Source organism: Ceratocystis lukuohia (assembly GCF_044167205.1).
Source record: "Ceratocystis lukuohia strain C4212 chromosome Unknown Supercontig6_pilon, whole genome shotgun sequence".
In the NCBI taxonomy this organism is placed as follows: domain Eukaryota; kingdom Fungi; phylum Ascomycota; class Sordariomycetes; order Microascales; family Ceratocystidaceae; genus Ceratocystis; species Ceratocystis lukuohia.
The window spans coordinates 1,146,275-1,165,422 of record NW_027263525.1 but is presented as its reverse complement, the minus strand read 5'-3'; the positions used below and the strand labels follow the sequence as shown (position 1 = coordinate 1,165,422).

At 50.2% G+C, this 19,148-nt stretch overlaps 4 protein-coding genes across 4 annotated transcripts; 1 reads left to right on the top strand and 3 right to left on the bottom strand.

Moving 5' to 3' along the window:
- Positions 1-151: 151 nt before the first annotated feature.
- HOO65_060280 (putative beta-glucosidase A) lies at positions 152-4,419 on the bottom strand (the record flags this gene model as incomplete). The annotated part of the gene is made up of 3 exons (XM_071003618.1): positions 152-1,109; positions 1,770-4,121; positions 4,184-4,419. The coding sequence occupies 3 exons, from the start codon at positions 4,417-4,419 to the stop codon at positions 152-154; spliced, it is 3,546 nt and encodes a 1,181-aa protein (XP_070857630.1).
- Positions 4,420-8,181: 3,762 nt separating this feature from the next.
- HOO65_060279 (Delta(14)-sterol reductase) lies at positions 8,182-9,821 on the bottom strand (the record flags this gene model as incomplete). Its single annotated transcript, XM_071003840.1, has 3 exons — positions 8,182-9,272; positions 9,400-9,659; positions 9,763-9,821. The coding sequence occupies 3 exons, from the start codon at positions 9,819-9,821 to the stop codon at positions 8,182-8,184; spliced, it is 1,410 nt and encodes a 469-aa protein (XP_070857629.1).
- Positions 9,822-10,489: 668 nt separating this feature from the next.
- HOO65_060278 (mannose 6-phosphate receptor domain-containing protein) lies at positions 10,490-12,024 on the top strand (the record flags this gene model as incomplete). Its single annotated transcript, XM_071003863.1, has 3 exons — positions 10,490-10,887; positions 11,053-11,485; positions 11,866-12,024. The coding sequence occupies 3 exons, from the start codon at positions 10,490-10,492 to the stop codon at positions 12,022-12,024; spliced, it is 990 nt and encodes a 329-aa protein (XP_070857628.1).
- Positions 12,025-12,655: 631 nt separating this feature from the next.
- HOO65_060277 (putative protein C56F8.02) lies at positions 12,656-18,577 on the bottom strand (the record flags this gene model as incomplete). The annotated part of the gene is made up of 3 exons (XM_071003586.1): positions 12,656-13,556; positions 13,622-18,330; positions 18,518-18,577. The coding sequence occupies 3 exons, from the start codon at positions 18,575-18,577 to the stop codon at positions 12,656-12,658; spliced, it is 5,670 nt and encodes a 1,889-aa protein (XP_070857627.1).
- Positions 18,578-19,148: the final 571 nt, after the last annotated feature.

Sequence of the window (19,148 nt, the reverse complement as noted above, 5' to 3'; positions counted from 1 at the left end):
CATCTCCTTTCCTATTAACCCTCATGTAAAACTCATCAGGGTTACTAAAACAACATCGGACCAGAAGTGCCATGTTTAGGTGTGTAACACCAGTACTGTGGAAAGTAACATAGATCTATTTTGGCAGGAGATGAAATAGCCCATATCGTCGCTACTTGGGTCTGGGTGTCTTGGCTTTAGCACGGAATAAGAGAACCGTTCCTACTATCCAGGACTCAACGCTCTCAAAGTTATCTTCTAGTGCCCTGATGACGGCATCGGGGTTATCGCCCTTATTGTGAAATATGCCTGTTTGGTTGTAAATCCACATCAGCAGGGTTGGAAGGAACCAGCCGTGATCCTCTCTGGAATCGCCCTCAATAGTGTCTTCACTCCCTGTCCCAATCATAAGGCCCTGCGTCGCAGGCCGGCTTGTCACTCGTTGCGTGGACCACACGATTGTGGACCCAAAAAAGGTTCCGTTGGGATTTAAATGGCTCGCCGCGTTGCGTGCTAACGCTTGCACCTTGGTATACGTGTCGCCCGGCATGCAATGCAGCACGAAAAATGCTGAGATCGAGTCAAACCGAGCGTCATTGCATTCTGCTAGCCGGGGCCCTGTAAGCAGCAGCGCTCTTTCTGCTGCGGGCAGAGGCTGCGTAGCGTCGGCTTGAATTGCGGTCACTTGGGCACCCGGAGCAGCAGAGAGAATACGCGCTCGGGCAGTAGCAAGAGCCTGGGAACTCAAATCCCACAAGGCAATACGTGGGGCCGGTGAGCTGCAAGCTGGGGCAATACCGAGACTCAGGCTGGTAGCAGGAAAGTATCCGGTGCCGACGCCTATGTCGAGGTGACTGGCAGAAAAGTGGCTCGCGAAGAATGGCAGCAGGACGCTGCGTGTAGAAACACGCCAGATGTAGCTGCAGGTGATGTTTAGAACCCAGTAGTCATAGCGCGTGAGAAACGAAGTGTCATAGATGCCAAAATATAGATTACCAAGATGGGCGGCGGATGGCGCCGTAGCTGAGGAAATAGCGCTGACACTATCATTGGGCTTGCGGAGACGAAGGTTGGGTAATTCACGGGAAGACATAGTGGCAAGGACGATGAAAAGATGGGCTACTTGCTGTCTGGGTATATTAAAGGCATAAGCTATAGTATGGAGTCAAGATCTTGTAAATCTTCGCCCCGTTCACTTCTTAACTTCCAGCAGATAACCAGACTTGTCTCCTCTCCGCTTCCATAGTGAAACTAATGTTTTAAGGAAAAAAAAGGTTTGCGTGGTGAAATGATTCGGGTACACGGGTGTAGGGTAGTTACCGTGCCGACAAATAAAAAAGGAAGTCGCAAAACACGGAAGTGGAAAACCAAACGGGAAGGTCTTCTCGGCTAGGTGAGCACAGTTTTCTTCTGTGTCACGTTGAAAATAGAAACCGGAAAGCTTGGGCTATTATAGAGACTGCACAATTGGCGGTAGCACCGGAGTTGAAGGAATTCACAGTCATAGTGTCTGGCAACTTCCCTTTTCATTGCCAAGTTTAATACAATGGTAACGGCGACACAAATCTCACAAAGTTACACAATGAACATGAACTTATGTATTATCAATGAAACGTACTGATTAATTACCGAGTCGTTAAAAAAGTGGCGGGTTAAAAAAAGGAGACCAGACTCTAGTCTCCAAGAAAAAAAAAAGCTATACACAAACTCTTGTCTCCGCCTTAAGGTTCGCTACTTATAGTTGTAACTTAGCCTTCAGAGGCAGGTTACGCGAGCTACTGCCTACATACACTGTCTTGGGGTATCTGGTGATGACCCAATCCTGGCTCACCACACACCAGTTGGACAGGTCTCTGCGAGTAATATTTGCCGAGAAGGTAACGCTGCTGCCAGGCTCGATAGTGAGACGGTCGAAGCCACGCAAGACCTTGACTGGGTCTGTGGGCCCTCCGTGGCTCACGTACAGCTGGGGCACTTCGTCACCTGCCATATCTCCAGTGTTGGTAATGGTAGCCGACACCTGGAAGAGCACGTCGTAGAGTCGTGGGTTGCCACCCGGGGCTCCAGAGGCCGAGAGACGGGGTTGGCTGGATCCATCAGCAGCATTGGGAGGCAAGAACTCGTCAGAAGTCTGGCCGTAGTGGTCATCATCTGAAGCACTAGCCGCATCAGAGTTATTGAGGTACGGGTAGATAAAGCGGTAGATTGGGCGGATATTGTCGGGGAACAGATAGTCATCAAGATCAGTGCTGAAGTTGCCTAGAACAGGCGCCTCAATAGACTCGCCAGTGGTAGCGCTGTATGACTCGGCGTCCAGGCTCTTAACCTCCAGATCAGAGTACTCAAACGTGGTGTATGAAAGGCCGTATCCAAACTCGTAGACGGGAGCGCCTGAGTCGTTGGAATTGGGAGCTACCTTGTCAAAATAGCGGTAGTCTACGAAGAGACCTTCAGAGAAAGTATCTTGAGGAGCATCACCGCCGTTGTTTGGTTCATAGATGATCTGAGCGCCGTACGACTCTACAGAACGGCCCCACGTGAAGGGCGAACGGCCAGCAGGATTCACGCGGCCATATAGAACATCGGCAATGGATCGTCCAGATTCCTGGCCAGGAAGACCGGCCCAAAGAATGGCAGAAACGTTGGGGTGGTCATAAAAGTTGTTGAGCAGCACAGGGCCGGTCGAGTGGATAACAACAATGGTGCTAGAGCACACTGAAGATACGTTCTGGATTAGTGCATCGCCATCGTGCCACAGGGTCAAGTTGTTGCGGTCGCCAACGTTCCCGTCCACAGAAATATAGCCCTCCCCGGAATCAGCATTGACGAAGACAATAGCAGTAGCATTATCCTGGGAGACTAGCGCCTTAGTCTGAGTCCAAGCGTAGTTGCTCAAGATACTCTCGTAGCGAGAGCCATCCTCCAGTGCCTGCATTAGAAGCGCGGTGTCAGGAGTCACAAGGTAGCTGAAGTCGGCCGTGCCAGAGCCCCAGCCCATTGCCAGAGTTCCATTATCGCATCCTCGGTCACTACAGCTGTTGGGGCCCCAAAGGTTGGGACCAGCGTCCTCGCCAACAACAGCTACGAACTTGGGCTTGTTTAGAGGAAGGATGCCATCGTTCTTGAGCAGTACAGTGCCCTTGGCAGCAATCTCGCGGATTAGGTCGCCGTGTTCCTTGCCATTGCGGGCATCGACGTGCTGGTTCACAATCTCGTAGTTCTCCTTGGCAGCGTTGTGGACGTAGCCGTACGTGTCTTTGGTCCACGATGAAAAGTTGATATCGGGCATGGAATCGGGGGACATGCCAACCTTGAAAAAGGCAGCCATAATACGCATTGCCATGTCGTCGATTCTCCACTCGGGCAATGTACCATTGACTACGGCCAAGGTCAGGTTGGCTCCCCAGAAACTGCGGCCACTTCCCATGGAAGTATCTCCAGGCATCGTCATATCCAACCCAGCCACTGCAGAGCTGACACCGGTGTGCTGCGCTTGCCAATCGCTCATGATGAACCCTTGGAAGCCGAGCTCGCCTTTAAGCAGGTTGTTGTTGAGCTTGGAGTTTTGGCACGAGTATGAGTTGTTGACCTGCTGGTAAGAGCACATGAATGAGCCAACGCCTGCCCTGACGGCGTCAGCGAAGGGCCACATGTAAAGTTCGTGCATAGTGCGGTCGTCAATGTTGGATGAGAGAGACTCAGTGATGTTATCACCATAACCCATGGACTCGGGGGCCTGACGGAAGTGCTCCTGCTCGTTGCCAATCCAGTGCTTTGCACACGCAATAACACCGCCCTTTTCTTGGATGCCGCGCACGCTTTCCTCCATTCCAACACCAGTCAGATACGGATCAGGAGAGAAGCCTTCCCAGTTGCGCCCGCCTGCCGGTGTTCTACCAAGAGGACCGGCTACGGGACCTAGCATAACGTCAATGCCTTTGGCACGATGCTCTCTGCCGATGGCCTCGCCCCGCTTGAAGATCAGGGAGCGGTCAAACGTGGCAGCAGCAACCTGGCCTGAGGGGAAAACGGAGACGTAATCGGCCATTCGGACACCAACGGGGCTGTCCTGGAGACAGAGGCCCCGCATACCAAGACGGGGGATGGAGCCCACATTTCCGACACAACGCTCAGATTCCCAACTAGGAACAAGTAGTTAGTATTAAAAAAGCAGAGGAATGTGTGCGCACCAAGAATTACTCACCCTACACCAGTGGTCAGGTTGACTTTTTCTAATAGTGTCAACTGAGAAACAAAGTCCTTTGCTTTGGCGTACGCCTCCTCCCAGCCAATGGCCTCGGGGTCCATCCATGGCGAAGGGTAGAACGGGTCTGAATGAGCCAGTGTCGAGCTGTTGTAGCTGCGAGCTACCCTCTCCGAAGGATAGGCGTGGGCCACCGCGGCTAATAGAGCCGAAGCAAAAACGGTGAGCTTATGCATATTGCAAACAATGATGGAATGATAATATATGGCAATAGCAAGTTGCCAACTGGAGGGACAGGAGAGCAGCTCCAAGAATATAGGAGGGCGGAAAGCAAGGTTTTATAACAGAATCAAGGGCTGACTTAAGATCAACAGATCAACAGATCAACACAGGAGTCTCAAGATGGGGGATCTGCCTTGCTCCCTGGAAAGTGAAATTGGAAGGTGCTCAAGGGTGTTTTTGGTGAACGAGGGAAGGAAGCAAAAACGAGGAATGAAAGAAGGCAGTTGCCGTCCCTTTATATATTATTTTCCTCTGTTTCTAATTCTTTCGAGTTTGACTTAACACCGCCGAGTCTCTAGTGAACCCTGTCCTCCTCTCTCGTAGTAGTTGCAAGTTCTGGGCCGTGGCCGCAGCCATGGTAGTTTCATCACTGCGGATAAACGTATCTAGACCGCCCCTAGAAGCAAAGACATTGTGTAATCGGCCTGCAAAACTACTACATATGATCCAAGGGACGGACGTCTTTCCCCAACCTATATTGGGGGCAGTACAGTGCCAAAAGGCATTAAATACTCCCACTTCCAGTCGGACTTCGATCCAGTGTAGTCTAGGTTCAAGCTCTATACAAGCAGCATCTACTCTTACTCCGTGCGTGTAAGTTACAGAAGACAGCAAAAGTTTGTGGTTTTTGGCGTGCAACAAAGCTAATGGTCATTCCCATAGCACACACCCCTACACATTCTTCTCCAAAGACCCCAAGCCTGTGGTCTCTCCTTCTATACCAATAACTAGCTGCCCCTGCACGGGACACAAATAACTCCAGTCACAAGATCATACCTAAACAAGGATTCTCCGGGTCTTCATCGAGACAAGAGGATCATGTCAAGTAGAGGAAGAGGCGCCTTTGTCGGGAGCAGTCGTCATGTAAACAATCCAGAATAGAAAAAAGCCGACAACCACCAGCACACGGATCTAGTTGCAACGGTTCAAAAGGGCCTCGTTGGATCTTTGTGGGGAACGAGAGGCGCTAGAATTGTGGGGGAGGATGTAACAGTAGCAAGGAAGTACAAGGAAGCCAGCTCCGAGTTTGCGGGGAAAAACTCACAACCACAGCAAAGCTCAACAGGATACAGCATGCACAAGCCTGTTAGAAGACTTAGCTGCTGTGTATCTATGCATAATTCCGCCCTTCCAAGCACAGCATTGATACCAACCAAGAAAAGCGCAAGAGTGTATAATGTAGCATCTCATAGTTCGTTCCATTGCCTGCCCCCGTCTGAGCACCAGACATTGGGGCAGAGACAACCCCATCTTTGTTATTTTAAGCTTGGAATGGCATTCACAGCACTCGCCAATGGTTGAGCTGAGCTTGAACCGCCAAAGCCCGCCATACTATCCCACGTGTCTTTGAAGTCTATTGAATATAGAATCGAGTCCCCGGCCATCTCCCAGTGGCAAGGTCAAAACTCCACTCCCTTCATCCCTCCATCCCTTGTCCTCTTTCTGTTCTTGTTCAGCCTATTTACGTTACCTTTGTTGGTGATCGAAATGTTGGAGGCTGCTACCTCATGACGCATGACACTTGCTAGTGGAAAGACATTACATCTTCCTGGTTGTCTAATTTAAACGTAAAAAGGGCCGAAAGAGACGCCGCTGGGACAAGTGACGGTGATGAGAAGCTTCACTCCCACTATCGTAGCCAAAACATGTCCGCGCTTTTACCCGCATGACATCTTACATAGCCCAACTACCACATCTGCCTGCCTTCTCCTTTACCTACTTCTACCCAGACGAGGATAGAGGCCCTTTGGATAACCAAATTGGAATGAATGAAGCCATCGAACATCACGGGACAGAGCGGGGCTCGGAAGGGAAATAGACAAGTCATGGCATTCCCAAGGAATTCGGGATTTGCTGCCGAGGCGAGAAAAAAGGAGAAAAAGGGCGAAAGCACGCTTTAGATGCTGTTTTGGAATGATAAACCTTGTGTAAGAAAGGGTGTTAACGCACATCACGACGCCCCTAGCAGGACTTCTTCTTTTTCGAGCTATTCTCCTTTTTATAAGGCGAGGTGCAGAGCTTGTGCTACGGGTTACTGCTACTGTATGTAATTTAGGGGACAACACCCAAGTGGCGTACAAGAAGAATACACACGCAGACATATATGGCTTGCATGTACAAGCCGAAGTTAACCACAAGTCAATGGAGAGAGGGACGCGGAAACAGGCATAAACGAGGAGAACGGGCTGCTAAAAGGAGGCACTGCATAGAATCGGCACACAAGGCGAATCAAACAATGTATGTAAAACTAGAGAATAGGGTCCAGAATTACCAGAAAAGTCCCAAGTTCCCACGATGCAACAGTGCACGGAGGGCCAATAAACTCAGCCGTTGTCCGTGAGTTATTTGATGTTAACAGAAAAAAAACAACGAGTACTATTTATTTTCACGGCGGTTGACAAGGTCCCCTAGCTAGGCCAAACTTCGGGACATGCAGGCTCGGCAAAACGGAGTAGACTAGAGACGGACGAGAAATGATTTCTCCGAGGCAAAAAATAGTATCGACAAGGAACCCTAGATTGATGAAGGGTACGGAGGCGAACAAAGAGAAAGGCGAACAAAAAAAGAATCGACGCAATCCAGAACCTCCGATGCGGAGGTGTGGATGCATCAGGGCGGTATCTTGGACTGAGAGGGGATCGAACCCCCGACCATTTACATATTTGTAGTGAATACTGCAAAGCAAATATCATACCACTAGACCATCAGCCCGAGATAGTATATCACCTTTTCTTGGCTGATTGCCGTTTATCAGATCTTATAAGGGACTCGGTTTTTTGGGGCGTCGTTTGATGCCCGTACACAGCAAATATATTCAAGCTGAATATCAAAAACTTCTTTAGTAGGACTACGGGCTCGACATTGCACCGCGTGCTCTCAAGACCCCTTCCATATTCCCTCTCTAGAATGGGGATGGCCTATTTTCCCCGCCATCCCATCTCTTCTATCGGCCCGTTTGCTAAAAGTATCATCAGCCTATTATCGGCGTGTCTCTCTTACCTTTTTCCCGCCTGCTTTCTGCCCTCTATCCGGTCATCTCGGTCCCCATATCGTCTCCCCCGCCTTTCCAGTCTTATTTTCTTCTGGTGATCCTTGTCCGTCGAGTCGTGTCTAAAGTCGACTTAGGCTGTTAGTAGTGGCCTTGTTTTCTCTACTGCAGAGTCGCAACCGGTTGATATGGGATATTTTTGATGGATTTTGCCGGCCATCATGCATGCGTACTACGTTAGGGCTAGACTAGCAAGGTCCTGTACACTCATAAGCATAACACTTACATGAATCCCTGCAGGGTGTGTGCCATCCTACAACCGGTTTACAGCCGGAGCCTAAAAGCCGGAGTTATGGGCTCGCCAGCGGTGAACGCCGCATCGGAGCACCCGTATTAGGAATCGTGGCACCATTAGACCCTCTTAGCTTTATAACAGTCAGCTAGGTAGCATCGTGAGTAAGCGCCGTCAGCTCACGTGTTGTCTTATATGATTTATATTGAGATTTATTGAATCTTGAATCAAAGACTATTTCTTATTGCAGATTCACCCAGCACCCCAATCGATATACATGGACCCATCCTTTCCTCCTTTCCTTTTCATTCCCGCCTAATTCCCATCCATCCGAGAAAAGATAGTCAAAAGAGGGAATAAAAGTACTTCAAAGTTGAGTGGGTGTCAACTTGTCTATTGACTCCCTACAGACGTTGTCATAGCTAATCTCACCGCCTAGTAAATGTACGGGATAATCTTGTAGGGCACTTGCTTCTTGTACTTGAGCCAATCATCGCCATACTTCTTGTAGCATTTGTCGTCATCACGGCCTTCGCGGTGAAGCAGCAGAGTCGCAAAGTAGAAGACGTAAAAGTACGTGAATAGGATACCCCAGCCCCGAGCGGCACCTTGCACAACCTCACGGCCGTCCAACATAATCAATGCACCCTCAACACCGCTTCCAGCAGCCATGATGGTGTATCCGGCAACGCCGGTGGGCAGCGAGTACGGCCAGCTCTGGATCCAGTCGCCCAAGTAGTTGATGTGGCGTGCCATGCCCCACCATCCAGTAATTAGCAGCTTGCTGCCAGTCTTGGTGGTGATATACTTGAGGTGGGCAACCTTGGGAGACTTCGGGTCACGGCGGAATTCATTCTTCTCTGAGTTAGACGAACGGAAGATCATAAAGCCAGTTAACAGGACAATGAAGGTGGCTGCCAGCCCGTAGGGGCCCAGGGTCACGGGATAGGTCGCCAAGTAACGAGTCTGTGTAGAATATAAAAAGGGAACCCAAACCAAATCGCCAAAAGACAGCATGTTTCCAAAACCGTCCAGCGTAATGTCAATCATGGTGAGAATAGAAGGCTCATAGTACCAAGCATCAATAACATACAATGTCTGAATACTAGCGAGGAACACCATACTGTCGGAGACATAGCCGTAGTTGCGGTATTGCTTAGCAACCCAGGTAAAATTGCACAAAGCCCACATCAGCAGGCCAGGACGCAACTCACACCATTCTTTTATATCGATCTCTCCAAAAAAGGGAAGGGTAACACGCGGGTTCAGCTCACGGCCAATGAACCAATCGTAGAGAATGTTGCCAGTCTGGCCACCAATGGCAAGCTCGCGCATTTCCTTGTTCCCGGGTTTGACGCTAAAGCTCCCGATGTATGAGTAGGTTGCGAGGGCATAGGCAATGATCAAGTGCGAGGTCATGATTTGTAGGTAGTTGTCGTCGATATAACGCCACACAATAAAGTCAGCGCCCTCAGCAATTGTCCCAGAAAGGCAGCCGGCGAGAATAGCCATGTTGCTAGTGAAGGCTAGAGCAAAAGGTGAAGAATGTTAGATCAAGCGGTTTTAGCAAAGGTAAGGAGAGCATGTAGTCAAGTGTATTCAACTTGCCATTGCAGCGATATCTAAGACGGCCGCCAGAGACAAGCTCAGTACCCAGAGCAATCTCGGCTGGGAGGATAGCATAGAGGAATAGGTTCACAATATAGTAGGCGACTGTGACACTGAGCACGCCCAGATCGAAAAAACCCAGGAGGCCATTCTCAGGCCATCCCATCTCGACCTTGAGGCGCTCTATGTCAAGCGTACTAGGGCTCAAGGCCGACGGTACAGGGCACCCAGAAATATCATTGCAGAAGAACCAGAAAACGTAGAGGAGAATAGGGAGGCCGAAGGAGATGCCAAAGACGCCGAGACTAAACAGAAGTAACGCACGTGAGCGCGGGATTGTTAGCCTTTTGCACTGAAAGATCGGTCACGATAGTCGTGAAGAAGCCGTGGAGGAATGAAAAAGCTTACGGGCCGCCAAACTCGTAGTGACGGGCCGCCAGTGCTGATGCGGGTGTTTTCGCGGGCATGGCCGAGTTGTGGATTCTTTAGATTGTAGTGTTTGGTGTTGATGTTTTTGATTTGGACAAATAGAGAAAAAGGTCTCTAGATAAAAACAGCTCCTGAGTTATGGGCACTCGAGATTCTAGGTAGAAAGCTAAGCCCCAGTCGCTAGAAGGTAGCCCTCGTCTTGGTTAGTATTCGTGTTCGTGATCTGTCAAGCTCACAGGGGTAGACCCACTTGAGCTGTTCAAGCTTTATTTCTTCCAGGAATAGTGTTAGGGTTGTAGATAAGAGGGTTGAAATGTGTCCCCACTTCAGCTTCAGCTACAAAGGCAACCGCGATTTAGCCGATACGCCCGTGTGCTATTTGCTTCATAATAAAGTAACAGTATGCTATATTTAAAGCACACAGGTTGCTTAAATGGCCTGCATTATCACGAGCCAGGTCAGATACTTTGTTTTCTCTATCTTGTCATGATATTTTTTGTCCCTGCTTTTTGCGCGAGATTTGATTAGTCACTTACGCTCTATTGTGATTACAACAAAACCTGCCTCGGCCTCTTATTCTATGCTTCAGCAACTCCATCTGTTCCGGTAATCATTTCGGCGATAGCACCGCAGCCAACCAGAGGCGCAGTACGACAATTATCCTCGATATATCCCAATCCATCTCATCAAAGTCTTGATCGCACTCATGGCGCGCATATCGCTCACTTCTTTGCTCGTCGCTCTACTGGGCAGCGGCTCTCTATCCCTTGCAACCGCCAACATTGCATCGGCCTCCACATCGTCCCTCCCCTCTTCCTCCACAGTTGCTCCCGCGGCCTGCACAGCGACATCCGTCTCAACTCTCGGAGGTTTTTTCGACCTACGACCAGATATTGCCGTTCCAGCGCCTAAGGACGCGCCCAAAGTTAAGGGTGTGCGCAATACAGACTATGAGGCTCGTGGCTGGGACTATGGCTACAACTTCACACTCAATGTGTGCTCATCGGTGGTGGCACCAGTGAAGGATGTTGTGGGCATTGAGAAGTCACAATGGCAGAACGTGAGTGCGTATTATACGCATGAGGATAAGGTGTATTCTTTAGGGTGAGAATTATCTTGTTATTTTCTTTTTTCGTTTCTCTTTTTTGTCTGTCTTCTTTGCCCATATTTCGCTTTCTTGTTGTCTTCTTGTTCTAGTCTATGTCCCCGTCAAATAACGCCCCAGAATCTGTCAGAAAACTAACCAAATCCTTTCTTCCGTTGATATAGGCAAGAATCCATGAACCTGCAAAGCCGCGGCCGTAAACTCGTCCTGCAATACAAAGATGGTTCTCCGTGCGAATCTCCGTCATCTTCGTCATCTTCTTCCTCAACGACCAGGCGCAAGTCCGCCACTATTTCATTTCTTTGTGCCAGCGACCCGCTGGTAACCTCGCTCGTTGTGACCTTTGTTGGCGCCGATCCCGACCAATGTGCTTATTTCTTTGAGGCCCGGTCATCTCATGCCTGTCTTTCCGCAGAGCCACAACGCCCAGGCTCGGGATCCGTCGGCCCTGGGAGTGTCTTCACCCTAATTGCAATCATTGCTTTTATGGTGTATGTTCTTGGCGGTGTTTTCTATAACCGCACGGTTGCCCATGCGCGTGGCTGGCGCCAATTGCCCAACTACTCGCTGTGGGCTAGCGTTTGGGGTGTTATTTGCGTATGTGTGTCTTGTGGCAACCGCCGGCGTCGGTGGTAGCCTCCCGCCCTGCCTGTTGCCCTCATTCTCGTTTTCTTGATGTCTTATTGCTCCCTTTACTCTTTTATTTCGTGGTGTGTCTCTTCCCAATTTTCTTTGTAGCCATGTTGCGGCTCTTAAGTCTAGGCCCATTTACATGTGCCCTGTCATGTCATGTCATGTCTCGCCTTTGATCCCTCATTCTTGTTTTTCGTGTATAGATACCCTGTCCCCGGATTCACTTCCTTTGATATCTTGCGTACTATAATCTTGCCGCCGCATTCTTTACACTCCTACCCTTCAAAAATATATGGAACGGCTCTGACAAAGTAAAACCAAAATCTTTTTCTCCCATTTTACAGGACTTTACTACCATTATCGTGGCCTCATGCGCCCGCTTCCTTCCCGCCTCCAACTCGTACGGGACGGCCCATTATCGCCGTTTGGCCCGCTCCCCAACTCGCAGCCGTGAAGACGAGAACCGCCTCATCGATCAGCTGGACGAAGAATGGGACGATTAAGTCTTTGAAGCAGCAGTATGTATGCTAGGCTTTCCGGACCTAAATTTCTTGCCCTGGCGGCAAATTTTAAGTTGGTTGAGAGCGACTAGCCGTGCCGGTGCTGTTTGGAGGGATTATATGTATGTACGTAACTGTGGATCCCGAAGATTGACTGTAGACTTGTCACAAGTTGAAAAATCGGCTTTACGTTTTCTTTGTCTGCTTTACTTGTGTTGTTGTTTTAGACGGCGTTTAACTTCATGCTTTGCTTTTCTGTATCATTATTTTTGTTTCATCTACACTTCTTTTATTCCTTATCTCTCTTTGTCTTGTGATGTGCTGTCTGTAATCACCGAGGCTAGATGCTATGCTATCTCGGATGAAAAGTGGGACTAAGTTGATGGGAGCCAAAAACAGGCTTGAATGATCCAAGCGACGTCAGTCAGCCTTTAGGGCTCTTGGCATTTTAGTGTTTAAACAAGAGTTCCTTTGAGAGAGTGTCATAATATATGAAGCTTGTAAGCAATACAAAAGATCAGGTATTAAGGAAATATATGCGCAACTAAAGGGTGCCCTATATCTTGTCTTTTACCACTTCTATAGATTATGATTGTGACATTCCCTACTCCTCTCCCTCTTCTCTTTCTAGCATCTACTCTTTTATATCCGACGCGAGTTTCATATTCATAATTGCATCCTTAGTCCATTCATCTTCAGACAACTCGACTGGCGCTCCGCTGTTGAGCCATAGGGGATCCCGACCATCAATACTAGGCAGAGGCCCGCTTAGAGTGGCTGACATGGCCTGGCTGGTCATTGAAGTCAGGGCAGAAATGGGCTCTCCAGGCCCAGAGGAGCCGGTTGTAGACGCCTCCGGCTGATTTTCAAGGCCAAAGTTGAATTCTGGAAGGTTCACCCCTCCCGAATGTGCTGTAGGCATCGAGCCAGAAGCATCGGCTTCAAGCTGTATGGGCTGGGTGGGTATTGAAGCCACAGGCGACTGCTGTAGTTGCTGCTGATTCTGATGTTGATAATAATCTGAATGCTGTGCTTGGGCCGAGTACTGCTGCTGCTGTGTCTGTGCTTGTATCTGCTGCTGTTGGGCCATCATGTGAGGCACCATCGGCATAGGGGGCACTTGAGAGTTCCTCATCGTGTCCAGTCTCGCTGAAGAGCTAACCGTCGACATGCGTCTATTCGCTAGCGACGGTTCTTGGCTGCTCTGGAAGCTGCTCATGGAGGATCTGCCAACAGCGTCGCCCCCATGGCCAAGCGGTCCTCCATCCAAAATGCTGGGATCAGTACTGCGGATGGCAAACTGGGCCAAGGTAGGCATATTGCGCTTAATCCAACCAGCTAGGATCTTACCCCGCTGCTTTTCGCCGAGGCGCGAGCGAGGGAAGGCCCCCTTTTCGACAAAGGCAACAATATCAACGACAATCTGGTGCTCGTTGAGAACAGCGTTGACGATAACAGGTACAATTGAGGCAAGATAGGGGCTGCGCGGGACTTCGGCTAGAACAACCACGAGCCCACCAGCCTGGAAAACCGCACTATTCAAAAAAATGTTAGCATTTGAGTGAAAATAAATCGTCAAGTCAGTTAGCTTTGAGCTTACCATCCACCGGGCACAATACGACGATGGGAACGTTCAATAGACGTTTCAATGTCCATGGGGAAATGACTGAGACCATTGATCTCAAAGGTCTCGCCAATGCTTCCTAGGACAAATAAGACTTGCATCTCTACTAGTGCACCCCCGGGTCCAATTGGCCGACTAACGCTGTGCAAGAAGCCTAGGTCTCCTGTACGGACATAGGCGATATTCGGATCGCCATCTACTGTGCGACCGTTGAAACGGTCAACGTCAAAGCCAGACTTGGAGCCGTAGAATGACTTGACACAGGCCTCACTGTCAACCCAGATCTCGCCATACTCGCCATCATGGCAAAGCGTGCAACTCTCAGGGTTGACAATCGCAATCTGTGTTGACACAGGCACCATTCCGGAATCCTGCACTAACAAGGCTGTCTTGCTATCTGTGCCGGGATCTAATGGGATGACTAGGCCACGACGAAGTGCCCGCGTATCTAGCCATAATTCAATGGGCTCAATGCACATGTAGGACCGGGATGCGATCATGGGATTTAGAACATGGGAGTATACCGTATTGATTGCCGTGCGATCAAGGCTGCTAGCCGCAAAGTGTAAGCGCACCTTTTGGAAGACATCAACGCGAGGCCTGCCGTCTGCTCCAATCATCATGTTCTTCATCTCGTGTAGTGTGAAACCCTTGGCTGTCATAGACGCCATGGCATGGTCTAGCATTTGAGGCGTGGCATAAGTGTCCTTGATCTTGTACCGGGATAGGCTAACAAAAAGCGACAGTGGTTGCTGGGCAAACTCAACGGGCGATAGAAGATATGTAGGGGTGCCAATGTAAATTCCCATGACAACAGAATGCAGGAAACCCAGACCCGTGGTACTTCTCACACAACCAAGAACCGGCCGGGAGCTAGTCATCTGACACGTCTCCTTCTGCACCTTGCACATGCCTAGAATGGTGTCATGGCCTAACTGCACGGCAATTCGTCGTTGGTCGGGTGTCCAGTAAGTCCAAATGACAACTGGCCACTTTGGTTGCACCCAGGCCGGATTCATAGTGAGGCCAAGGTCACGAGAGCCGCTGTTCTGGCGTGGGGGCTTTGTGGTGTTGTACACATTCGGCAGGCTGACTTTGGCTATACCAGCAGACTGCTTGATGTGGCTAGCCACAAGCTTCATCTTTAACAAGTGATCGACATCTTGATTGACTAAAACGGCCTTGACCTTGTAGTCAGAGACCAAGTGCAGCAAAGCCGGGACATCCTCTCGCAAGCGATTTTGATCTAGGGGCGCCATGGGGATGATGATTAGTCCAAGGCTGATGCAGGCATGGACAGCAAAGACAAACTCTTCCGAGTGCGTATACATCAAAATGATATGATCACCCGCCTTGACCTTGACCTTGTTACGGAGATAGATCGCGACGGCAGCCACCTTCAAATCGAACTTCTTCCACGTAATGCCTTTGCCCTCGCGTCCCTTACTATCAATAGTGCAGTAGGCCAACTCTTCGGGCTGTCTGGCCACGCGCCATTGAATAAGATCTGTGATAGACATGAAGTTGTTCAGGGGTGTAGATGTTCGATCGTCCATCACAACTTCTCGGCGATCAATGCCTGAGTACTGCTTGTCTGCCGGCATAAGAATATCTGATCGAGAGCTAGAGGCTAGGGGCGACCAAATACCACCAATGGGGTCAACGCCAATAGGCAGGTTTAGGACAGCATGCTCAATGCCAAATCGCACATGAGCACATGGAAGATTGCCAAGATCAAAGTCACGGCGACATAGCATGTTTCCGATTTCTCGTCGGCCATTGCGGATAACTCTAGGTAGACTGTTTGGAGGGCTAATCATGACGCAGTACAGTCGTAGGTGATGCTCTTGCATCAAAACGTCCATGCACTTTTCCGCTAAACTATCCAGCAGGGGAGGGTCAAGCTGCTTGGGGGCGCCGCCCTGCTGCAGCGGTGCTGTAGATGCAGCGCTAGCCTCAACTACTAAGATGGGTAGATGCTCTTCGTTCACATAGACGTCAAAAGCGGAGCAATCATACACCAACTGGGTCATATTCTTGAGGATGCTGACCACCAGATGTTGTACAAAAAAGTAGCGATGCTCTGCTACTTCTGTGCCGTGCTCCATCCACTCGACCTTTTGACGGATACGGTCTTCATACAGGCCAAGCACAAACACCTTGCCCTCAATGACCGTACCTAGGAGACCGGTCCGAAGGAACTCGGGCTCAATAGATGTTGGAGTTGGATTCCCAGGATCAAACTTGTACGGACGAGCATGGAATATTTGCTCCGTGTGCTTTGGCAAGGCCCAAAACCCCCCAGACAACGATGGTGAGTCTACCCAAATTTCACCAATGGCGTGTGAGGAAGCTAGCAGGCCTGTTTCAGGGTTGACCACAGCCAGCGTAGCATCAGGAATAGGATAGCCAAAAGCGCCTACACGTACTGTGGTAGCATCTCCGGCACCCTCTTTGCGTGCCTCATCGCCAATAGCCACAACGACCACTTCATTGCTTTTGAGGGCCTCGCGGTCTAAAAGTACTTCGCCCAGTTCATTCTTAGCCCGGGACTCCGTCTTGGTCGTATTTCCACCTCCTAAAAGACTGCCAAAGCCGCTCGTAGCTGGTTTCTTCTCTTCCTCCTTTTCCTTCTCGCTCTCACTATCATCAAGATCCTCTTCGGTATTCAAAAGCTTTAGAGGAACGCCCATGCGCTCTTCTCCGCCCACCCAATCACGGACACTAATAACCATGCCGCCATGCTCAGGCAGGCAAAGCATAGGAGCTACTACTTCACGGGCCCTTGGGTTTCGCAGCGGACGCAACCAACGATCAGCCAGAATCTCATGAAATTCGCAGTTCACAGTCAAAGTGTCAATCAGGCAAAGCTTGACGCTCTGGAAGCTTGGCTCCACACCTTTCTTGTAGTTTCGAGTAGACATGGGGTCGGTTTGGTAGTTACTAACAGCCTTGTTGAGGCCTGAATAGTCGGCTACCATAAGAGTTGCCTTGTATTTGGTGATGATGTGGGCATAGAGACCAGGGACATCAATAGCCTTGCTTTCCATCCACACTGTCGTATGGCCTCCATAGACACCATATAGCACACCGAGAATCATACCAATGCCATGGCGCGGATCAAGGTATGATAGCAAAATCTCACTACCCGGATTGTTAGCCATGAGCTTGCCATTTCGGTCTCGGAGATTGGTGCCATTGAACGTGTCTCCAGGCTTGTTGCTAGGTACGGTCGTTGTAATGGCGCTCAGACAGGCCATCTGGTGCATGATTGTGCGATGGCTGAGTACTACGCCACGATGGTCACCAGTTGGCCCACGGGAGAATTCGATGTAGGCAAGATCGGGCACTAGGAGCGCTGGAACGTCGTCCTTCTTTTTGGGATGAAAGCTACCAAAGTCGTTGGTTTTCCACCACTCCACACCCTTGGGCCATGATAGCTTCTGCATGTTGATGTCACGCTGAAACATTTTGAGATTAGTATCGGTAGTCAGAGCCAGGTGAGCCTGTGTGGAGGTAAGGATCATGTTGAGACGCTGGTAGTCCTGCAAATCGTTTATGGGAACAGCTACAACACCGGCAATAGAGCAGCCCAAGAGTGCAATAGCAAAGTCAATGACCTCGGTCTCACGGTAGACCAACGCCACTCGGTCGCCTTTGTACAGCGTGCTTTTGTCTCTAATGACCTGGGCCACTTTTTCTGCCCTGGATGCCAGCTTGTCCCAGGCAATCGTGCCGATTTCCTTGCCCTTGCTGTCTAGCACCCAGTATGCAGGAAGTTTGGCGTTGGTACGGCCGCGGTATCTCAGAACAGCAGCGATATTATCAAACTTTGACATGGGCTCGTTTAGGTCATGGGGGTCGTATATGGCGAACGGGACGTCTCGAGGTTCAAGCGGCATTTGGTAGTCCAGAGCCTCGGGAGGCGGAAGGTCTCTAGCGCTAAGCATGGGGGGTGCAATAGCGGCTGTTGGCGAAAAGGTCTCATTGACCGAGTACCGCTGTGGGCCGCCATAGTCGTCGCCCTGGTCGTGGGATTGCTGACCGGCGAAGTCGGGAAAGTATGTCTGCGAATCCATTGTTCCGGCGTGGCTGTCATAAGACTGCTGTGGTTGGTGGTGAATCCTCTGGTGTGGCGGCAGAGGGCCCTGGCCCATTTGGTCGCCGTAGGCCATTTGCTGGTCCGGGTTGAAGGCATAGTCGGCTGAGACCATTGTCTGGGTTCGTGACGGGTCTATTGTGGGCAAGCCTTGACCCAGGCCTGCACTCAGAAACAGTGAGTCTGGTCTCTTAGAAGTGGTATGGTCCACTGCCATGGGCACGCCAGGCCGCAGGGAAGAGATAGCCTGAAAGGCGGATTCTGAAGGAGCATAAGAGGCCCGCCGCATGCTGTATGAGGAGTCTGGGCGGGCGTTGTTGTGAAAAGTTGGTGAAGGCCGGCTCTCATCGTTTGGGCCGATGATGGATTCGGGCTGTGGGGTCATAGAGAGTCTATGGCCAGCGCTAGCAGGATGCGACGAGTTTTCGGGTGAGTGGATCTTAAGACCGCCCCGGCGGTGGTGCGAGGGCTCGGCAATAAATGGGGGCGAGTTGGGGGCGCTAGAGTCAGCATATTGGAACTGCGCCAAGAGCTGCATCTTGCGCTTCTGATAGCTGCAAAGGGGGAAGGAGAAAACAAGGGTCAGCTGTTGGGTTTCTAGATGTTGGGTGGTAGTGATGATTGAGAAATGGAGGAAGCATCGCCTAGTCGTACCCCTTCTGTGTGATATCGCCCTCCTACATCAGTGCGGCATGTCAGTCAGCTTAGCTTGTTAATTCAGTCGGGGCCTCGCCACGGCTTTGACAGTATGGTTGCAAGGGGTCATGTCATACCTCTAGTTCGCGGTCCAGTTCGGCCAGCTGCTGCAGCAGCTCCGGTGGGTAGTCAGCCATGGTAGCAGCTCCAATAGTGGCGGATAAAGAAGGAAGCAGGAGAAATTCAGAGTAGATTGGAAGTAGGCGGTTAGAAACGCAGGAATATGGGGATAAATGTTGGGTTATGATTGTATGGCAGACGGGCAATCAAGTTGAACGAGAGAAAATAGAGAACGTTTTGCCTTGCTAGTAGCGGCAAGGCCCACAACAGCCGCAGCAGGTCGATTTGTGGCTTGGATTGAGGTGACGAGATTTTCGTCGGCCTTCTGCCAAAACAAGTAATAAAATAATAAAGCGAAAGCGAAATCCTGCAGTTGTGCGTTGAATAGCTTTAACTCAGCCGTATAAATTCGCAATACAGTGAGGGGGAGGGGATTGGGGTGAGGTTTGACAGGGCGGATTTGGCATTGATGTTTTTAGTCTGGCAGAAAAAAAAAAGGCTGAGAGATCCCAACGAGACGAGAGGATTGCGCTGCTATATTTAGAAGACAAAGCCGTGACGTAACTAACGACTTTTGGCCGGAGAAATCGAGGAATTCTCTGAAGCAACTGGCGATAAAGCGAGCGAGTGGGTGAAGATGAAGGGGAC